General features: G+C 39.6%; 1 protein-coding gene across 6 annotated transcripts in view; it reads left to right on the top strand.

Moving 5' to 3' along the window:
- Mitofilin (inner membrane mitochondrial protein mitofilin) overlaps positions 1-22,493 on the top strand; it is a 114,285-nt gene that overhangs the window by 5,315 nt on the left and 86,477 nt on the right. For all 6 annotated transcript variants that reach the window (XM_076624714.1, XM_076624713.1, XM_076624715.1 and 3 more), the window contains 3 exons: positions 2,978-3,206; positions 19,247-19,405; positions 22,026-22,129. In XM_076624714.1, coding sequence (XP_076480829.1) covers positions 2,978-3,206; positions 19,247-19,405; positions 22,026-22,129 — 492 coding nt within the window. The remainder of the gene's footprint in view (positions 1-2,977; positions 3,207-19,246; positions 19,406-22,025; positions 22,130-22,493) is intronic.

Genomic DNA, 22,493 nt, shown 5'->3' on the forward strand with positions numbered 1-22,493 from the left:
AAATATTCAATTTCTCGAATATTATGTAAAAATTATTCCGACCATTCAATCCCCGAAAGTCTCGATAAACACACCACATTTCATCGATTTTCTCTGGACGGAATTATCTTTCGAATTCGAGAAATTATTATTCAAATTACAACAGCAAATAGACAATGGATTACAAATTCACGAGTCGACAGTTTTCATTCTGTTCTTCTTGCTTTTCTTTCTCTTCTGAATAAACTCTATTTCTTTGCTTCCTTGGCGACTATACTGAACTATTTTCAATTCAACAACGATGCATACCGGATGCTGATATATCGTATCTGTCACACGCGCATTTCCATCCTCACGCACCGATATAAAAGAAGGCAGCGTATTTCTTAGGTTGTTGCTGCGGCTTTTGAGCGATCTTTAAGGTAGATGGTGGCACAACGTAGATTAGGCCGTACATCCGGTTTTTCGTAAATGTATCGTCTTGAACAAGTGTTGCGCTAGCAACCTGGATGAAGGCATGAACATTGTTTTCGGTACGGGCGTGCGTAAATCGAAAAACTGCCTGATCACACAGACAGATCGGACGACGCTTTCGATCTTTTTCCCCCTTTTGCCCCGTTCGAACGATATCGATCGGCGTGTGTGCCTTCTGCTCCCGTTATGGGCCATCCAGACTTTATGGACGCAGCGTGGAATAATTTAGAACCAGCCACAAGCATAGTCGAGAGAAAAATTCTCCGGTAACGCGATTTCAATTTGAACCCTCTCTGCTCTGCCTCTTTCCGGGTTGATTTATTTCGCAAATGAGAGTTGAATATATAGATCAACGTTGTTGAAATTAAGGTAAAAAATTGAGGTTAAACAGCGGGAGAATAGAGCGAGTGGACGCTTATCTGAAACTAAACTGGAGAATCGCGCTCAAATGCGCTATATTTTACTAACACATAATTAGATTGCAGATATTTATGAAAATTTAAGTGTTTGTGTACGCTGTTATATTTAAAAAAAGAGGAAAAGAAAAAGGAAGAAGGAGAAATTTCTTGCATACTATAGATATTGTAAATAGTATCTGCTTTACTTTACTTTGGACGTTTCGTATGTCATGTTCTTACGTTATGTTGAACCTTGGATAAAAGTATGTCTGTTTTTTTTCTTTTCTAAATATTATAAAACATATTTTGCTTTTGATATTTTACGTAAAACTTATTTTTCGAATGAAATTTCTTTTATAGTACTGTGAGAAAATATGGAGATCTTATTGAATGGATTTTATAATCAGTTCAGTACGTGAACAGTTGTAAAATATCGAATGTCCGACTCCACTTGGTTTAATACTACTTGATCTCTTTCCTAGCTTCGGTTGCACTGTACGGCTGTTATTAATTTCATGAATCTTATTTTGTTACAGCAGATATTAGTTTTGGGCTTTGCTCGTGGATTTCAATAATTACCTACGAAATAACAGTTGAAATATTTGGGAATGTGATAAATCTATTTTACAGTACGTGCAATAAGTATTCGTAAATTGAATCAAGAATAAATAAGGAATATTCACGAGAATCTTATTCTCATTATCATTTATTTGGTATGTTGTGCTCTCAGACAATTCTATATTTATATTTAGTAGAATTATATATTATTTATTTCAATGCGAAGTAAAATCAAAATTTGCTTCTTAACTAGATCAAATTTAACTTGTATTTTCTATAAAATTAAATATTTCGCTCCTGATATTTCGAAATTTTACAACAAATCTAGAAAAATACGCGTTGAATCAATAAATTCAACGTGAAATTTCATCGAAGAAACATCATTGGAGTTTATTGACTTTCGACTTTCAATCATATTGTTGAAGCGTCTAAATTTCCCTACCACTTTCGCGGTAGATTTCGAAGAAAATTCATTTCGTAGATGGAGTATCGAAGCATGCCGAGAAACTTCTCTGCTTTTCCCACCGTCAGTTTAAAGGTTCCCGAGTGCAAGAATCGGCGTCCGTTGAATATTAAAATAATCGACTCGTGCATTCTCGTCGCCGAAATCGGGTGGCTATCGACATCGACACCGGTGGATCGCCCGCTAAACTGAAACTATCACTGCCGGATATCTTTTCAGGCGTTCCGTCGGTCGGAAATGGGTCGGAAATTGGTCGGAAATACGTATCAATCGTGAAAAACTCGATTCCGTGTTATTAAACCCGAACTTTCGAGTCGATTTAAGCAACTCTCGAAGAAGAAATTGATCTGTGAATCGGTTCCGTCCAACTTTTATCTCTGGACTCAGAGCTGCAAGTTTCGAGGACAATGGGAAATTACTCAGATTCCAAGAGCAGTAAAACACATTTTGCTTCGGACGTTTAGAGTCGGTTGTATTAAGTTCGACTTTTTTATGAGAAGATTATTCTGCGATGTTGCTTTGTACGAGTGTGAAATTATTCAGATATGCACGGTTCTTTCGATTCCAATTCACTGCGCAATTATCACGGCAGGTGGCCGTGGACCGGACAGTTTCTCATCTTTCGAAATAGATTAGAAAACGATGCAGCGGATTTGTTCGATCCCGATATGTAGTATCGGTTTTTTTTAACTTGTGCCCTTTTCAAATTTCTTTCTGGTTGACGCGGGCGGTCGGTCGTCCGTTTAACTTAATTTTCACGGTGCAACATGTGGGAAACACTGCCGGAGTGTCAAGAATCATATTTTTCACTTTTTCGCTGCCCGCCGCCCTCCGCCCCGTCTTCTCGCTTTTCCTTTTTCACGCATTTTTATTTTTATTTTATTTCATTTTATTCTTATTTCACCTGTACGTGGGACGTTTCGCTTCGACTGAAAACGCGCTCGATGGCCCATTGTATTCGCTGGAGACTCGTTCTATCCATTTTAGTTTGATAAATGTCTAAATAAATGGACTACTAAATTGATACGGATTGTTCAATAAGAAACGAAAATCGTCGGAGACAGATCGAAGAATGATTAATCTTTTTATGCTGTGGTGATCATAGTTGCTGGAGGAGCAGAAAAGATTCGAGGACGAGATACGACGGCAGCTGAAACTGCAAGGGCAGGTGCACACCGATCACATTCAGGACGCACTTGCGATAAAGGAACAGGAAGCGGATAGGAAGTTGAAACGTGCACTCAGCGAGCAAACTGAGAAAGATTCGTTAAAGTATAAGTCACAGCTTGCTGCAATCGTCGGAAGGTTACGTGGTTTGGAAGCTGCGCTGAAAGGTGAGTGCCTCTTTGAACTTAATTTAGAGAATATAGACAATTATACACGTACATGTGTTTATATTAAACGTGCTACGTTCCCTATATGTATGATTATGATGTATAATTTATTTATTATTATATTATATGTACAATTTATATTGTGGTCACAGGCATTTTGCTCTACAAGATAAATATGTATGTACTTGTACAGTTTATAAGATGTAAGAGTTATGACTGAAGCTATCTTGTGACCAACATAAAGATATTGTCACAACACTTGAAGAAATAGGAAGTTTAGCAAACTGAAAAACATAAAGTTAAATTTTTTGGGGGGCACATGCGGAAATTTTTCTAGTGGAATTTTAATTAGATGTAGGGTGTTGAAATGTTCAACTTACCAAGAAGGAACATTTATGATAAGTATCAATATCCAGAACTGTATTAAAACTGTAAAATTAGATTTTTCACAGGAGAAAATGAAAATTTTCGATAAGCTGGTTTTTATTCCACGAGGTAATAATTTCCCAATCGAATTCACACCTTAATAAGGTTCGCGTACTTGCAAAATTCTCAACTTTCCTTTAAACTTGGCGTGGACTTTTAGTTTGCATATTCATGAGAATCAATCTAACCTTCCGCTATATTCATACATAAATGTGAGATTGTTTAAAAAGGAGGAAAATATTCATTAAGATTGTATATTTCTGTAAGATTCAAGGGTTGTAAGACATGCAAGATGCTTATGATTCAGATGATTCAAAGACGTTTTTCATAATATTTTCTAATAGTAATTATGGTTATTATTATGGTTATTATTAGTAATAACTAATAATTGCTATTAGTAATACAGTAATATTAAGTAACTGTTCGATGCGTATGAAATGTTGTTTATTTGGATTTTGAATTTGACTTTGACGGGCTAATCATCAACTAATTATTATATTAAGGAAGATGAAGTTTCTTCTGTATACCATCTGTATTCAATCGGGGCCTTTCCTTTGGGATTTTTTTACTTTTATATATGTCGGGTTTACATTAGAATTAGGGTTAGGGGCGTGAAACGAATCTTCGTTTGGATTACACGTTGTCGTTATGCAATAGAGAAGACATTGACTAGTGCAAATACGATTATCATAGAACCGGACAAGTAACCGTGGTAATTAGATACTCGAGAAACTAATGACAATGATCCTAGGTTCAATAACGAATCCGCGATCGACGGGATGATAAATGAACGTGCTCACAAAATCTAAGTCGGACGCGTAATATTCACTGGTCGTAAAGGGTTACTCTTTTCATCGATGAGATCGTGAGAGAGAATGAATTTCCCGTCCCGATGATGCCACAGAGGAAAACTATAATGGGGTGTGTCTAAGGACACGAGATCATCGGATTCGTCGAGAAAAGCCTTCCTTCAGAAAGTAAGGGAAATTGGCGTTGCTGCTAATTGGTTAATTTCTATGTTGGTGGTTGAAGAAGAATGCTAACCACCCTTGAGAGAAAATTGCCAGCGGGAAGAAAAACAGATTTCCTGTATCTTCCCGTAGTAGATGGTAGATTTAGGGACTATTAGGATAAAGACTGTTTGTCCTTCTGAAGGACCTTAGTTAACAAAATCCTAAGATTTATAGCGGGTTCTTAGGCTAGCTGGAAATATACTGTGAAGATGTATCGACATCTGGCAATCATCTTGTCCGAAGAATGGGGTCTTTGTATAGTAAGCCACGGGACAGAAACCGTTGGAGGGTTTACTGTCGCGTGCCGCTACAACTATTTCTTTTTAATGAGAGCTATACAGTTACTCTGTGGCGGCACTCAACAGCAAATACAGCCACTCGACACTAACTAGTGTCGGATAACGGCAGCGCAATGATTAGCACCTTAGGTTACGAACGTTCGGAACCCGGGTTCGAATCCCGGCGACCAGAGTCCGATTTTTCTTCCACGCATCTAAATCAGAAGAAAAAGCAGCAGTACCCCAGCAGCGACATCTACAGCCAGCGCTACAATTATCACGGACAACACTTACACCTCAACTCTATACCTCTATTAGGTAAAAACGTTCATCCCGTGACCGCGGCTACGTTCAGAGACTAGTTGTCACTTCCAGCCGAAGCTCACTATCACAAATCTCGGACAATTATAATCGGGTTAAGTCATAAAGACTAAAGTATTGGGGATTTTCCGAAGAATTCCAAAGAAAGACCCCGGTGTTCTTTCATCTCCGATATATATATGTGCCAGAATAAAGTACATAAACGTTAACTAAATTAAATTACCTGGGGAAGCAGTTTCTGGGAAATCTGTTTTACGGATTGCCGCTGTAACTTTCTCAGGTCAGGAAGGAACAGAGCATGGAAATGTTGCCGCGGCATCTACGTGACTGAACTGAAAAGGATCGCTCTGTTACGAATAATATTCCGGTATCGTAATTCGTAGATCCTGCTCCGTATTGGAAATACGAAGTAATATCTTCCCATTCCTTATCGGGAGGGACTTTTCGTTTTCACCGTTTAAAATCGTCCGCTTGCGCCTTGCGCTATGTAATTCCTCGAAAGGCTAAGCCTTCTAGATATTAGATTTCTAGACATTAGGTAGGGATAGAATTAATAGGTATATTTTTTTACAAGGAATGTCTGCGATTTGTCGTGTAACCTGATATGGGACTAAAATGTTTCCAAACGAGTCGTTATACCGACTGACAATAAATCCGCGGTACTATGCCACGCCGGCATAATGCCAATGTTTTCGGGCCAGTTTCGGTGCGGAGTGAGCGCTCCATAGTTCCCTGGACAGTTCGAAAACGATAAACAGACGGTGGCAGACCTGGACGCAGAGAGATGGATTTTACAACCCTCGTCCAATCACCTAACTAACGCACCGCAATTAACGTGTCGCAATTATAATTGGCACTGTTCTACTCTATTCTTCTCTTCTCTTCTCTTCTGTTTTGCTGCAAGCTGTTATTTAAGAGTTACCGCGCATTCTTCGTGTTTAAGAGTCGCTTGAAAATCGATCGAATGCCTTTTTCCCCCGCACGATTTTGATAGATTTGGAAATTTGAATTTCTGCATTCTTGTATTCTCTATACATCTCGATTCCTTGCCTCGGAGTTGCTGGTGTTACTTGTACTATATTTTTCTTATTCCTATAAACGCATATGGCACGAGCAAAATAAATATTCTTATTAAAAAGAAATATATATCATATAGTGTAAGCGAATTTCGGTGGAATATAATCTATTATCGATATAGACGGATCCCGATTTGTCCGAGACGCCGCGTTTATTCAAGGATGAATGGGGTGTATAGGAAACGCGTAAAAGTGTCGGTTCCGTTCGCCTGTTTTCGACCTCGTCGAACATTTCACAAAGAATACTGCAATATACTGGGCATCTCGTCGTCGCAGAACGTTGCAGCCTGCTACGCTATAGCACCGTGACACGGTGTTGACACGCTTCTTTTTCCCGCAGCCAAGGGATCGTGACGAAGGCCAGCCAGGCAGCCGTGCCAGGCGTTGCAAATTTACATTTTCTTACGATATTTAATAATAAATAATAATAAAAGAGGTAAACAGAGCTTGAAATATGAAATATGAATCAGAGAGCGACAGACAGCATCGTAACGTGAATAGTAAAAGAAATGGAAACGAGGATTTCGTAACTCGTTAAAGCTATTTCCTTTAGTCGCACAACAGCATCAGGAGCAGCTTTCTTTCTATGGAGAATCCAAAGCACGTGATTTTAAGTTTCCACTTCCTTCTCTTTGTGTTCGGTTCAATTCTATTTCGTAGCCGATGATACAGGGTGGGGCAAGTGCGAAGGGATGATTTAAAGAGCGTGTAGAGAAGGCTGCTGGTGTATACGGTAAAGATTAATCGAGGCGGGTCCCGGATTTGAACTGTTCGAAGGAGCCGCAAACCAATCGAGTCCCTTCTTTTGTTCCGTGAGAGGAGAGATAAACTGTCACCGTGGAACGGATGATTCACTCTGACGCGAAGATAAATCGCTCGAGACAACTTTTTTGAGTAGAAGGAAAATGACAAAGGAGCACATTTATTATTATAGAAATTATATTTATTATTATAAAAGTTGTATCGCTTTGTCTAAAAATTACTCTCGTTATCTACGTATTACAGATCTAGCGGTAAATCATCGCTATTTTCAGATTTGATCAGGCGTAGAAAACCGTCGTAAAAAAATGAAACATTGGATGCGCATCTTCTTCTCTAATAATATGTATCGCATAGCAATTATGGAACGAATTTTAAGAGGGAACGGAACAAATTCTTAAAAATTTTTTAAATTCTACGAATTCTAAAGTGAAATGATTCAATATTATTATCCAATCTCAGAATGCAAAACAGGTGATATCGACGTCTCGCTCACCTCGCTGATTTCAGTAATTTTTTAAGTAATTTTGTCGGGGGCATGATGCTGTGTAAACCTAACCCCCTAACCCTGGGCCTTTCCAGTTTTCCAGATATTCGCAAAAATCTGTCGATACCGCTAAATTTTGCCTACAAGTGTGCGTCCGTGACAACGTACGCGATAATATTGTAAAAAGTAACGTGCGCACTTTCCACAAAACTAAGATTCGATTATATGTGTGATGATAGTTGCACGTTTCGAGACCGTAGTAAAATTATACAGGGTGGTTGGTAACTGGTGGTACAAGCGGAAAGGGGGTGATTCTACGCGAAAAAAGAAGTCGAAAATATAGAATAAAATTTTTTTTTTTTAATTTTTCCATCGAGACAACGATCTACAGTGAGATCCGTTATAACGAGACGTGATAAAGTGCACGCGTACCGAGCGAAAATTCAAAGTCGTTTTTTTCGAAAACAAAGTCTCAAACGAAAAATTTTTATTCTATATTTTCGACTTCTTTTTTCGCGTAGAATCACCCCCTTTCCGCTTGTACCGCCAGTTACAAACCACCCTGTATATCTGAATGTCGGTCGAACGAGCAGCGGTTGTTTTCGATACACGGTCGTTTACGCGCTCAATGAATTTGCTCATTTGCGTTTGCCCCGAAAGAGAGCGACGCGCGTTCATATCGACGGGAAATCGATTCGGTCGGCTCGGAATCCGTCCTTTTGCCGTTTTTGTCGTTTTTGTCGCTCTTGTCGCTTTTGTTGCATCATTGGTCGGTCGCTTCGTTGAGAGCGAAACAAGGTCACGCGCTTAGGAATAGAGGGGTGGGAATGGGGGCGGGGGTGTAAAATGGGAACAGAGGATGAAATATAGAAGCGAGCAGTTCAAAAATTGTTAGAACAAAATATTGGAACACTAAAGAAAAGAAGGGGATAAAGGGACGGATCGTAGATGAAGGATTGGACGAATGAAAATGAGAGTTTAACGATAACGATTTGAAAAGGTAAATCATTAAAGGTTAATGTTGTGTTGTGTTGATACGATGTTTTATTTGCAGCGTCTTTCTCTTTAGAGTCAATTTACGTTATTGGATTTACATTTTATTATATTTTATATTATATTATTATTGTATTATATTTATTTATTGTATTATATTATGTATTATATTTTAATTACGAAGCAGTGTATCAAGGAGTTTCGCTTGATATATTTTTCGCCGTTATGTTTTCTGTTAACCCATTCACTGCCACGCAAATTTTATTGCTTGCAGATATAGTACTAGAATGGCATTTGCAGTAATTTGAAAATGGAAAGAAAAAATATCTATCGATCTCGCAGCTGTCAGTTAAGTGAATGTGTTAATTGCTTCTTGCAATTTTATGAAATTTGAAGAAATTCGTGTGTATTTTCGACCAATCGCGGGGAGACTCAATCGCGAGGAGAGGCGTCAACGGGAATCGTAAATTCCCGTTACGATTATAGTAATCGACACCACGAGTTGATCGATCCCCTGATTTCGGTTAAGATAATAGGGGTGATTCAGTTAGTATAACACTGTGATTCACAGAATTATAAGTTATATATTTCCAACACTTAAGTTACACTGTTAAGTAGGTATAAATCGTAGATAACAACTTGTCACACGAATATAAGATAGATATGCACAATAGAGCAAGGCTCTAGTTGAATTTAGTATGTTAGTGGACGTAGCACTAGAGGATACTTAATAGAGGAGGTGAATGTTCGATAATCCCGATAACCGACTTAGATAGTTGATGTGAGTTATACTCCTCTAACGTTGTGCTTAGACTTAGACGTTAGGCGTTAGATTTTTTCTACATAGTTGTTGACTTTTCTAGCGATGTAGAAGAAGTAAGTTTGAGTGACGATGCTGTGTCGGAGGAAAGCTAGCGATGGGTTTGTCTAGCGCACGGGACCATCGGATTTGTTCATGACATTTTTGGTCAGGAAAGTGAGGGCAGTATACATTGCTTCTGATTGGATAAACGAAGGTTGGTGGACTAGGAAGGGTCTTAGTCGCCCTCGATAGAAAGTTGCTAGTAGGAAGCATCGTACGTGAGAAAAACTAACTTTCCCTTGTCAAGCCGTAGTCAGTTCGCTGTTGAGTACCGAAGCGTGCAGACGTGTGTCTAGTGCTCTGTGAAGTTCGTAAAACAACACGTGTCGCCCAACCGTCGAAAATGAACACAGCCAAGTGTTTCCTATCCTTTAGAGAAAAAAATCCCACGCTCCTAACCTCTACCCGAATTACTAGCCTCATAGCCTCACGACTAGTTATTCATTTTGAATTAACTAGCTCGATGATGGCCCATGAATCACGACCAGGCTCTCCTGAGCAAATTCATAACTGCTCCGCGCTACCTCCTCCGTGGCAAAAGTGCAACAGATCCCTCCGTACCAATGACGCCAAAAATTCTAAGAAGCGAAAGATAGAAACACCAAAAACAAACACAAACGACACACAAAGAAATTCCCCTCCCCCACCAATATTTGTTGATGATGTCATTGACATACAAACGATGATCAAGTCCATAGAAAGAGATATCTCCAAAGAAGAATGCAACCTTAAAATCAACAACAACAAAGTAAAAATTCTACCGACAAACCCTGATGCATACAGAAGACTCACCAAACTACTTAAGACCTTAAACGCCAACTTTCACACTTACCAGCTCAAACAAGAAAGACCTTTTCGAGTGGTTCTACGCAACATCCACCACTCAGCGGACATAGATGAACTCAAATTCGAACTCTTAAAACTCGGCCACGAAGTCGTCAACGTTAGTAACATAAGGCATAGAGTCTCGAAAGACCTGTTATCCTTATTTTTTATCGACATAAAGCAAAAACCTAACAATAAGGAAATTTACAACATCAGTCGCCTAATGAACGCAATAATAAAATTCGAACCACCGCTGTGGCAATGTAAAAGGTGCCAAAGGTACGGTCACACGCAAAAATACTGCAACCATACCTTCCGCTGCGTTAAATGTGCAGGTACACACCCCACTGACCAGTGTAGTAAATCACCGGAAACCCCAGCGAAGTGCATCCACTGTCAAGGTGACCATCCTGCTAACTACAAAGGCTGCTCAGCCTACAAAACCCTGTACATAAATAAGTACCCTAAACTCAGAGCAAAAGAGATAACCAATCAAATACCCAGTTCTCCTAAATTCGCCACTACTTCAACCTCTTATGCCCAAGCAGTACAAGGAATCCAAAATAATCCGAATAGCCACAGGGACCGTTCTTAAAATAGTATCCCCAATCCATAAAACACAGACAACTTCTCTAGACTCGAAAAATTAATCGAAAAACAATCAGAACAAATAAATAACTTACTATCTTTATTAACACTCATCATGGATAAATTAATACGCCCCGACGCAAAATGAAACCAAGACGCATAGCTCTTTGGAATGCCAACAGTCTAGCTCAACACAAATTTGAACTAGAACTCTTCCTAAAACAGCTGCAAATCGACGTAATGCTCGTATCGGAAACCCACTTCACCGACAAAAACTATCTGGAAATAAATGGTTATAAATTCTACCATACCCAACATCCCAGCGGAAAGGCCCACGGCGGCACCCGAATCATAATCAAATCCAGCATTAAGCACTACGAACTTTCATCATTCCAGAAAGACTACCTCCAAGCAACAAACGTAGCAATAGAAGACTGCCATGGTACAATCGCCACTTCAGCAGTATACTGCCCTCCCAGACACTCCATTGCCAAAGAAGACTTTGATAACTTCCTTGACACCCTGGGCAGTAGATTCATAGCTGGAGGAGACTATAACGCCAAAAATACCCAATGGGGCAGCAGACTGACAAGTCACAGTAAGAGGCAAAAATCTCTTAAACAGCATAATAACCAACAACCTCAACTACCTCACCACATACGAACCCACATACTGGCCCACTGACACTAACAAAATACCTGACCTTCTTGACTTCTTCATAACTAAAAATATCCCGCCAAGATACGTACAAATCAACTCCTCGGCTGATCTCTCTTCCCAGTAATAGCAACAGTCAGTTCAACAATTATCGAGAATACACCTAATGGCTCCATTCACAACCAACACACCAACTGGCAGCTCTTTAAAGAAGTCTTTACACACTCAACTTCAGCCTTAACTTCACTAAAAACTAAGGAAGAAATCGAAGCAGCCACGGAATACTTAAACACGAGCATAATAAACGCCATCCGCCTCTCAACACCGACAAAGACGTCCATCAGCAAACAAGAATATCCCCAATACATACTAAAAAAAAATAGCAGGAAATCGTAGACTAAGAAGAGTATGGCAGACCCATAGAACACCGGATGACAAACGCAAACTAAACAACGCAACTAGAAAGCTATCCAAAACCATAAAAAATTACAAAAATGACTGTTTTCATAAATATTTCGCCAATTTGTCCCCCACAGCTGACTCCAACTACTCACTATGAAAGGCCTCCAGGAAACTCGCCCCCCCCCAAATAATCCCTCCAATCCGCCGTCCGCAAGGTGGATGGGCGCGTAGCCCTATAGAAAAAGCCAACCTGTTTGCTAAATACTTGTCTAAAGTATTCAAACCCCATTCCTCCAAAGCTGCCGCGGACGTTACTGAATACCTGCACTTTCCCTTCCAAATGTCCCCTCCTATTGAACCCTTCACTTCTGCAGGGATTATGGAATCAATCAGTCGCCTAAATCCCAAGGAAGCAGCAGGGTACGACCTAATAGGCAATAAAGCAATCAAGGAACTTCCCATAAAAGGGATTGCACTCATCACATCGATTTTTAACGCTATTCTTCGCCTTGAATACTTTTCTAAGGCCTGGAAAATCTCACCGATTACCCTCATCCCTAAACCCGGAAAACCGATATACGAAACTAGCTCCTATCGTCTAATTAGTCTTTTACCTACCCTGTCTAAACTATTCGAGAAGATGCTAACGAATTGACTCCTTCCACTCCTAGAGAATTTGAAAACACTCCCAGATCACCAATTCGGCTTTCGGAAACAGCATTCAACAGTAGAGCAAATCCATCGCATAACTCACATGATCAGCCAAACCCTTGAAAAGAAAAATATTGTTCAGCGGTATTCCTAGACATCCAACAGACATTCGACAAAGTATGGCATGAAGGGCTACTATACAAACTTTAAAAGATCCTACCACACCCCTACTACTCCATCCTAAAGTCCTACCTAACCAATAGACAATTCATGGTTAAATGCTTAGACCCCACATCCACAACATTCCCAATAGAATCTGGCATACCCCAAGGTAGTGTCCTCGGACCCCTGCTGTTGTCCATCTACACTACCGACTTACCTATATCAAACGAGATAACAATAGCAACATTTGCTGACGACACAGCGCTATTAGCTTCCCACGCAGACCCGGTAATTGCCTCATCCACTCTCCAGCGATGTCTCGAATCTATGGAAAAGTGGTTTCATAAATGGGGCTTCAAAATTAACGAAAAATATCCTCACATGTAACCTTCACGCTCCGAAAACAAACCTGTCCCCAGGTCACCATCAACAATACAACAATTCTTAGCAAGGACTCAGTCAGATACCTGGGCATGGCCCTGGACAGGAGACTAACATGAAAAAAAACACATCTCAGATAAAACGAAGCAACTAAAGGACAAACTAAAAAAATTCTATTTGCTCACGGGCCGACGCTCCAAACTAAACATACAGAATAAAATTACCGTCTACAAGACCGTAATAAAACCTGTCTAGACCTACGGAATCCAACTATGAGAAACAGCAAGTAACTCCAACATTGAAATACTTCAACGCTTCCAATCGAAAACGCTAAGATCCTTAATTGATGCACCTTGGAATGTTACCAACGAAACAATACATCGCGACCTCAAGATACCCACAGTCAAGAAGGAAATAGCAAAATATAGCGACAGATATAGCAAAAGAGTCAACAAACACCGAAACCCGCTAATCACTGGACTACTTGATACGTCGGACCAGATCCGCAGGCTGAAGGGACACTACCCGCTAGACCTAAACAATAGATTCAATTAGTTATTTAAATTAAGTAATATTTACTTATTTATAATACGTACTTACAAATTATACTTATCTATAATAAGTATTAACTTATTATAAATAATTAGCCATGTTACTGCGCCACGTCAGAAAAATTACTGAAAATTCTCAACGTGAGAATTGATTGTAATTTTAATAAATATTAAAAAAAAAGCCGTAGTAGACAATAATCTTTAGAAATGATTCGGAAAAAAGATATTTGTTGGGTCTGAAGGACCTTAGCTAGCAAATTACTGAGATTTATGATGGGTCCTTAAGACTATTGAGGGTACGCAGCAAGGATGAGCGGACATCTGGTTCCCGTCTGGCCCGCGGTATATGGCGTGATCTAGGCAGAGGGTCGCCCGTCGTAACATCGTGCATTTAAGCATAACGCTGCTATATCTATATGAAACCTTCTTGCGGCTGAAATTTGTTTAGGGAGCCTTCATCCGCATAAAACGTCTGTTACTCTGGTATACATATTTTTTGTATCTTGATATAATTGATATAATTGATGTACGCTGATATTATGGATTATAAATTTCACCGCGAGGTTTTCAATCGGGGATTAGAAAGTGAAGAATATGATGAGAAACATGTAACCGAGAAGGCAAAGAACGCGTAAGGAGAGAACAAAAATACAAACACAAAGTTTGAAAAGAACAAAGAGAACAAAGAGGAGAGAAAAAAGGGCGAACAAGAATGCACCAAGAATGTAGACGGTGATGGTGGTGAGGGTAATAAAGAGGAGAGATGTCACATAAAGAAAAAGAGTGGACGAATTATAATGGTGAAAAGTGATGTGAAAAGCAGGATACAAAGGAATCATAGACAGACAGAGAGAGAAGAAATGCGAAATGGAACGGATACAGAGGATCCTGAAGCTGCAACGCAACGTACGGACAAAAGAAAGGAGATAGGGGAAACGAAACGGTATAAAGCACGATGGAAACTGGATGGGTGGAGGACACGGAACAGACGAAAATAACTTGACAAACAGGGGTAGTAGAAACGAGAGTAACAAAAGAATAACGTCTGAAAGAAGGATGGAACGATCCGGCTAAATGGGAAGACGGATAAGCGGATGGAACGTGAAATAGGGACGAATACGAAAGAATCAAGACTCGTGGTAGGAAAAGAAGAAATGCTATGGCTAAGAAGAAGGAAAGGAAAGGTATTACTACTAGAAAGCAAACGCCTATGGTGAAAATGTGATAAAAAATGAAGGAAGAAAGCGGAGAAGAAACGGCTTCTCCAAGAAAAGTTGAAGGACGATAGAATAGAACGATAATTGGGAGAGAGGCGTGTCAAATTTTCTAGGCTTTCGAAGCGTGAAACGTCACATGGACAGGCCATAGCTCGTCGGGCTTAATCGTCCTCTGTCGATTTAACTTGGGTTTTCCGGCTCCTCTAGTCTCCATCTATACTCTGCAACGAGATAGTTGCTTTTACCGTGGAACGATAGCGTCACGTTGACGGGCAAGTTGCGAATGAGCTAGGAGACCGTTAATGTGTGTAAATAATATAGGGAGAAGGAACACGTGTGTATTCTTGTTAAACATTTAGAAAATCGATTAGACGATGTCCGATAGGCCGACAGCATGTAACAGACTTTGTTAACCCTCGCGTCGCCTGTATTTTCTTACTGGTAATGCGGACTTATATCGAAAGGAAGAAACAATATTCTAAATACTTTGATATTTCCTAAAGAACAGACTGCGCGGCAGTTTCCCAACTAGCCATTTTTTGATTACGTGAATCGGATGCAAACCAGAAGAATCTACCCATCTACGTAATACGTATTTACGTATTTACAAAACTCGGAAATCCAAATAAAGGAGCTGCAACACACCTTGGGTAATCTTCAAATCTTACTTCTGACTAGCGAACAATATCGAGTTCTCTCTTTATTTTCCAATGCCGAAGAGCAGCTCGAACTTTTACTTCATTTACTTCATATTTCAGACTCTTATGATCGTCCTCTATCGCAAAACGGAACACGTAAATAAGAATAAATGCTACGTTTAGAAGGGTTCTTCGGTATTCTTAGAGCCGGCACGTCGCGGCATTATCCCCCCCCTCTCTCTCTCTCCCTCTCCCTCTCTCTCTCTCCCTCTCCCTCTCTCTCTCTCCCTCTCCCTCTCTCTCTCCCCCTCTCTGTCCCTCTCTCTCTCCCTCTCTGTCCCTCTCTCTCTCTCTCTTTCTCTCTCGCAAGCCGCAGTTTGCTTATCCAACGAAAGCGCCATGAAGGGCAGACTGGTTTGAAAAGATGGAGAGGGGTTGCATGTTTCCAAAGATTACTGTCTCGTGGAGATCAACGCGAAACTGATTCGCGGTGACGTTCGATCTCTTTCTTGGCATTTTACTCTCTGTACGAATGCGCGCACAGTATAGCAATTGAAAAGTGCCTACCTCTGCGCAAGACAGAAACAAGAAATTTCGCAAAGAAACAAAAGGATCAAACGATATTCAGTCGATCACGACTTACGGCTATTATCTTAACACACGCGAGTATTCATGACGAATCTTGTCGGTAATGCAAGTTTAATAAGTGACTGCGTAAACATTCGTCGCGCCTCTGCCCTGTAACCCGTTGTAACACGTTGTAACCCGTGTTCGATTGCAATTCGTAATCGATGGACTGTAAATTATGCGAATCGGCAAGATTCTGTCGATCAAGCTTATCAGTAATGTTGGCCACGAGAAAAACGAAATATATGTGGATCAAGTGGTGCCGCTGCCGTGATTTATTATACGTGTCAATCCGAATAATTTGATCCAAGTAACCCCGTCTCCATGCGAAGTGTCACAACCCCTTCTATCTTCCAACATACTACCACCTGTTCGAGGCTTCCTCTCTTTCAGGTATTCAGACGATCGAATTCTCGCGATCCTTCTAGATCCTTCCCTTCCTCGTCCAATTCGTTTCAACTGAAATTTACATTGTTTCGATGGGGTGGGTTGGGGGTGAGGCTTTTGTTTATTGGATTTTCGGTCGATCGATAGCTTTTCGAGGGAATCGTTCTGCGAGTTTTCTTTTACTCTCACTTTGGATTTCTTGCATTTTCAGTGTTTACGGATTTTAGAATTTCTTTTTCGTCCGATATTTGGATTTTTCAATTTTTACAGCATTAAAGGCTTCATATCTTTTTCTTCGATATATGGGTCTTTCTCGATTTTCCGTTTCTTCTAATCTTTGTTGTTTTAAGAATTAAGGGGCTTTTCCTTACTCTATTTTCGGATGTTTTAAGTGTTATTAGCGGGAGAAATAATGTTTGAATATTACTTTGTTCATTTTAATTCATACATCCGTACGTCGTCGATTTTCTTCAAAGAAAGCTAATCTATTGATAAATTTTTCTCTTGTTACGAAAATGCCGAAAATTCTGAAAGAAATGAAGTGAAAGAACGCATCGTACGTTAGAAGAAAGAAAGGTGTTTCGTAGCAATAAAAGTTTTCTTAATTTGTATCGAGAAACCGGAGCAGGATGTATCTCTCTTTTTACGTGAAACGTGTTATAAGGTTGCATGTACTCGTGAAGTGTACATACAAGTTTCATTATTTTGCCTATTAATGGAAACGACCCAATTCTACGAATACGTCGATATTATATAGAATCTCATGCAGAAAATGAAAGCGAAATCTTCAATTAGAAGTCGAATCGACGATACGAACGGACAGATTGAGTGTTCGAATGTCATCCAAACGTATGCCTGACGAGTTGTATATGTGGAGTTTAAATCACGGTAGTGATTAAATCAGCAACGAGAGAGTGAAATTAGTGGGTGGATAATCAGATAAAGAAAAAGATGGTGGAAATTTTCAGGATGAGCTAATATTTTCCAAGAATGTTACAATTATTTGCAATTTTAAAATGTCGAAACCATTTATAACGATATATTCCTGCATATTTCTCGCTGTGAAGGTTTCCTTCTGCGTGCTCCTCCTGAACTTTCGACCGTTTGCGGAGAGACGCGATCTCGAAGAAGCGCGCCAACGGCAGTCATAAATTTCCGTTACGATTTAACTAATCGACGCCACGAATCGTTCGATTCCTTATTTCGGTTCAGATAATAAGGCTGGTTGAATGAATATAACGCTGGTATTAACGGGTTAATATATATTTTTAACGGTCCAACAACTTCAATGAGATACATGGTTACGTAAGTGGAATGACAAACTACGAATCAGTACGACCTGAGACTCGCTTCGTGTTGGCTACTGTGATAATGTATCTTCTGTCGATTGACTGTCTTCGACTTGGAGATTCTGATGGCTTGACTTCTGACTCCTGCTGTTCCTTGAACTGTGTTTTAACTCGAGTTGATGTTAACTGACTTAGACTGTTACTGGAATGTTACTGTGGACGTCTAGAGCACAAGTTGACTGTTCTGCAGTCGTGAGAACAAGTATAGAAATGAGGTGACTGCTCTGTAGTTAGGAGAACAAGTGAAGTTCGTTCTGGTGTGATTACGCAGGAAAGCTCGGAGTGGGTGTCTTTGTTGTATAAAGAAAGCGGACACTTTCCGTTAGGAAAGTGAGGGTAACGATCTGCGATGTCCATTGGTTATGACCAATGTTAGGAATGAAGATAGGAGGAAGAAGCCTCCTACCAACGTGGCTCATGGGCGACATTGTTTATTGGAAAAACCTGCTTTTCCGTTAGACATATATCCGCTTTCTCCGTAATTTGTAAGAACACGCAATAAACCTAAGGACTGTTCTAAGGACCAGCCATAAACCAAAAATACTTGCATGATTAAAGGTTCCTGTCAGCTAATAAGATAATAAAGTTAATAAAGTCAGTTTATGATGGGGCCTTAGGTTTATTGAGGGTCTGTATAATGGTGCTTGGGCCTTGAAGGTCAGACAATGAAGGGCGTCGCACGGACCATCTCACGCGACGTAACACGTCCCGATATCTACCTTGGTCCCTTCCTTGTCATGGCGCATAACTTAGCAAGACATTATACTTCAGAGGATATTACACGTTTGAAAGAGACTGTCGACTAAAAAGCTCCGTTAAAAGGCACATCGAATCTGTCGCTTTTCAGCTGAAATATCCGTTCCCTAGCTTCTTCAAACGATATACGTACATATATGTACATATTCTGCACGTTCGTGCGTTTTCAGCGAGAGACGAGTTCGTAAATTCTTTCCGATGTTTCTTCCATCGAGAAACGTTCCAAACGAGAAACGTGGTTCTTTGAGGTTGCATTGTTTAACGGTGAAACCAAGCGATCCTTTGATCTTTGACGCTAGGCCGTTAGCCGAAAGACTGGCCACGGGTAAGAAGCGGCGGATAAGCGGCTATTCGACCGCCTTTTACGTAAAAATCTATTTTTCTTCGTTGTCTCGTTCCGTTTCTTTCTTTCTATGGAATAAGATTTGATAAGGTGGAGAAAAGAATTATATTATCGAATCGCCGATAATTATAATTATGTATGAATATGATTAAGGATTAAGGAAATGGAATCTAAGTGTAAAAGCTTATGTGGTATCTGGCGCTAGATATCATTACCCTATACACGTGTGTGTAACTGTATTTTTATTTCGATTATATTTCATAATGTTTTTTGTACTGCTTTCTGTTTCAGCTCGCATGGAGGAAGAAAGGGGTGCATCGAATGCTCAAATTCTTTGGTCAGCTTGCCAAGCCTTGGCTCGAGCTGTTAAATCAGCGCCAGCAGGTGCGCCCGTAGAGGAAGTCATCAGGCCTCTGGAACCGGAAATCAAGGCCGTCACCAAGGCAGCACGTAAGCACTCCAATATATTTTCAAATAATCTACGTTCCTTGCTTTGATACCAACAAAAGCTATCAAGTTTTATAATATAACATTGTTTTACTCTTGTCGCGATCGTGATCTGATACTAGTATACTTCGAATGGATTAAAATGAAATTTCTTTGAATTAGAATACTGAAACGTGACGCAATTTGTGGTTTCGTGGGATTAGAGGAAGGTTCGTAGCCGATGATGTTAGCAAACCGGTTACCCCGATCTGCAATGAACAAGAGAATAAAAATTCCACACAAAGATCATGCCTTTTTGCGGTAGAAATCAGGAAGAAAGATTACAACTAACGACAGAACTAATCTCAAAATTTTACAATATTATAGAATTAATTTTATAATTTTACACTTGGATAGAATTTGATAATCTACCTACCTAACAATCTGTTTGTTGATCTAACCATGCTTTTCTTTCGTAAAAATAGTAAAAGTCCCAACGATTTGTGATCTTCTACGTTCTATATGACTATGATATACTGTGATTCGTTCGTTTCTCTTGAGTAAGCAGAATTAGTACCGCCGTACATAAGCCCTGCTATGCTTAAGAGTTTTCGCCCCTTCAACATGAATACGTAAACGCGAAGAAGGAAACACGTTCTCTTGTGAATCGTGAGTGGAGAATTTTATAAAAAACGGAGTTGATCAGTTTGTCTCTCAATAGCTTCAAAGAACAATTACCACGTTGTTTTCTGTTTTTTTTTCACCGCAGTGCCGATATTACGGTACAAGTATCGCCACCGAACGAATAAATTTTCTGGCCATTTGTCACGCATTTTCCATGTGCCGAACAAAATTTCGCAAAATTTCGTAATATTGCAAAGTAATGTATGTCGGTACAAGCAACGGCATCTGGTGTAATGCGATTTGTTAAAGAGGAATCGGGTTAGGGGAGTGAGTGTGTCAACGTTGTCCGATGTTAATTAATTTTCCACTGGAAATTTCGGTTTGAAATATCGGTGAAATAAGAGTGGTAATTTCGCGCCCTTTTAACTGTTACACCCCCTTTCTCCCCCTGCGCGCGTTTAATTTCTGTTAATTACGCGAATAAACTGGCTTAATTTCTCTTCAAATCTCGATCATTTTCAAAAATCTTCTATTCCGAAGAGAAGCATAGAAGGACTATGGTTAGTTCTTCTACGATGTGTTGACTGCTACCATAGATCTATTATACATGTTTCACCTGTAACCTGTAGTATTCAGTCTTTATAAAATATCATGTTACAACGAAAGAGGTTTACGTTTCCTAATGTTCTCCAGTTGTTCGCATTATTTGCAGTTTTTCGGTTGACGATATGTTTTTCGCTTTAATAATTCTAACATTTACACTCGCCTCATGTCATCACGCCTCTAACGACAACCTTATAGCTGCTTTCAGTTATAATTTCATTTTAAGTGCCCGAGTTACTTTTGCTTGATTCAAGTTCAGCTGTTTAACGCTATAGTTGTGAATTCCTGCAATGTCATTTACAAGTTGCCTTAATTGTTCTATTATCTGTTCGTGAATATAGGTAGGAGGTGATTTACCGATTTTAGTTGTTATTATGAGTTTTGATTCCGTAGTCATTTTCTCTGAGAGTGAGTTTTCCCTCTCTCAACGCCGTTAGCCGCCTTTCCTAAACACATCCGACTTCTCTCGCCAATACTAACGCAGTATGTTAACTTGACACGACACGTCTATCCGAATCTTCACTGCTCAAAGAGTGGTTGAAAATATCAATTTCTAAAACATATCCAAAAATCATGCAAAAAATTTCAGATGAGGTAGCTTTTCCGCAGTTTTACATATTGATCTGTGTATTAGTCTCATATATAATAATTTTTTTTTATTTATTTATTTAAATTCTACAATTTGTCCAGTAGGACATTTGGTAAAATATTATAGCAGTATAATATAATATAACATGTGGGTGGCTACCCCCAGCGGGGTCCATCATCGTGTTTGTTAGGTTATGTCCTTTGTGAGATCTGTTGGGTGTTTCCTTTTTAGTCTTCTTTCTGTGCTTGATGTGTTGACCGTTTCCGCTGCCAGCCGGTTCGGGTGCGTTGCTATTCTTTCTCTGTACCTTCTTGCACATCTGCTAATCTCCTCCTTGATCGTTCGTATTCCCAGGTCTTTCCGAATGTCCTCGTTTCTAACGTACCATGGCGCATTTACTATTGTTCTAAGTATTTTAGCTTGCATTGCCTCTATCTTGGTTATATGGCTCATTGCTGCTGTTCCTTATAGTGGTATTCCGTACGTCCAGATTGGTTTTGTGATCATTTTATATATTTTTAGTTTATTTTCTATACTTAGCTTGGATTTTCGACTTGTTAGCCAATATATAATAATGACACTCGATCTGTTCTTTCATAGAACGATAACGTAACAGCGAACGAACGAACGAACGAACGAAGACAAAAGATAATGGAAAGAACACGACATGTTAAATGTAGGAAATATTAAACAAATAATTTCTCGTATAGAATTCGAAATATTAATCGCATTGCTTAACGATCGATTGTTTTTTCAGTTTTCAGAAACAAATGTATTATTTGCGAGAAATTCGTTAATAGGTTTATTCATTCTGTTTTGTTCTGCCAGCCAAAGAGGATCCTTTGGTGCAAGCAGCGATTCAAGGCATTCCAGAGGAGGCTGCGAAGAGGGGAGTGTTCCCAGAGGATGTGCTTCGTGCAAGGTTCCTTAAGGTAATTTCACACTGACTTTTGTCATTATCGCGTCAAAATTTCAAGTCCCTACGAATATGTTAAAGATACAGCTAACTGTAGAAGCACCCAAAAATGTTTCCTACGCTTTATCCAACCCTTGTAAACTCTTTACCACTTGTTTGTCCTGAGTTGAAAACTACATAATAACTTTGAAAAATACAAGACATTGCATAAACTCTGAGAACATATTTAGCCGTCGCGTTTTGCAATTTTATAACATATTTTGCAACATCGCTTGTTTTCCTGCTCGCTAGTTGTTACCGCTTACCGTTCTATTACCGTATCACGATCTTACGCGGATTTCTGCAGTTAATACCTTTGTCGGTCAAATGTTCATAGGGCC

The sequence above is a fragment of the Bombus vancouverensis genome, chromosome 15, assembly GCF_051014615.1.
Source record: "Bombus vancouverensis nearcticus chromosome 15, iyBomVanc1_principal, whole genome shotgun sequence".
Taxonomy (NCBI): Eukaryota; Metazoa; Arthropoda; class Insecta; order Hymenoptera; family Apidae; genus Bombus; species Bombus vancouverensis.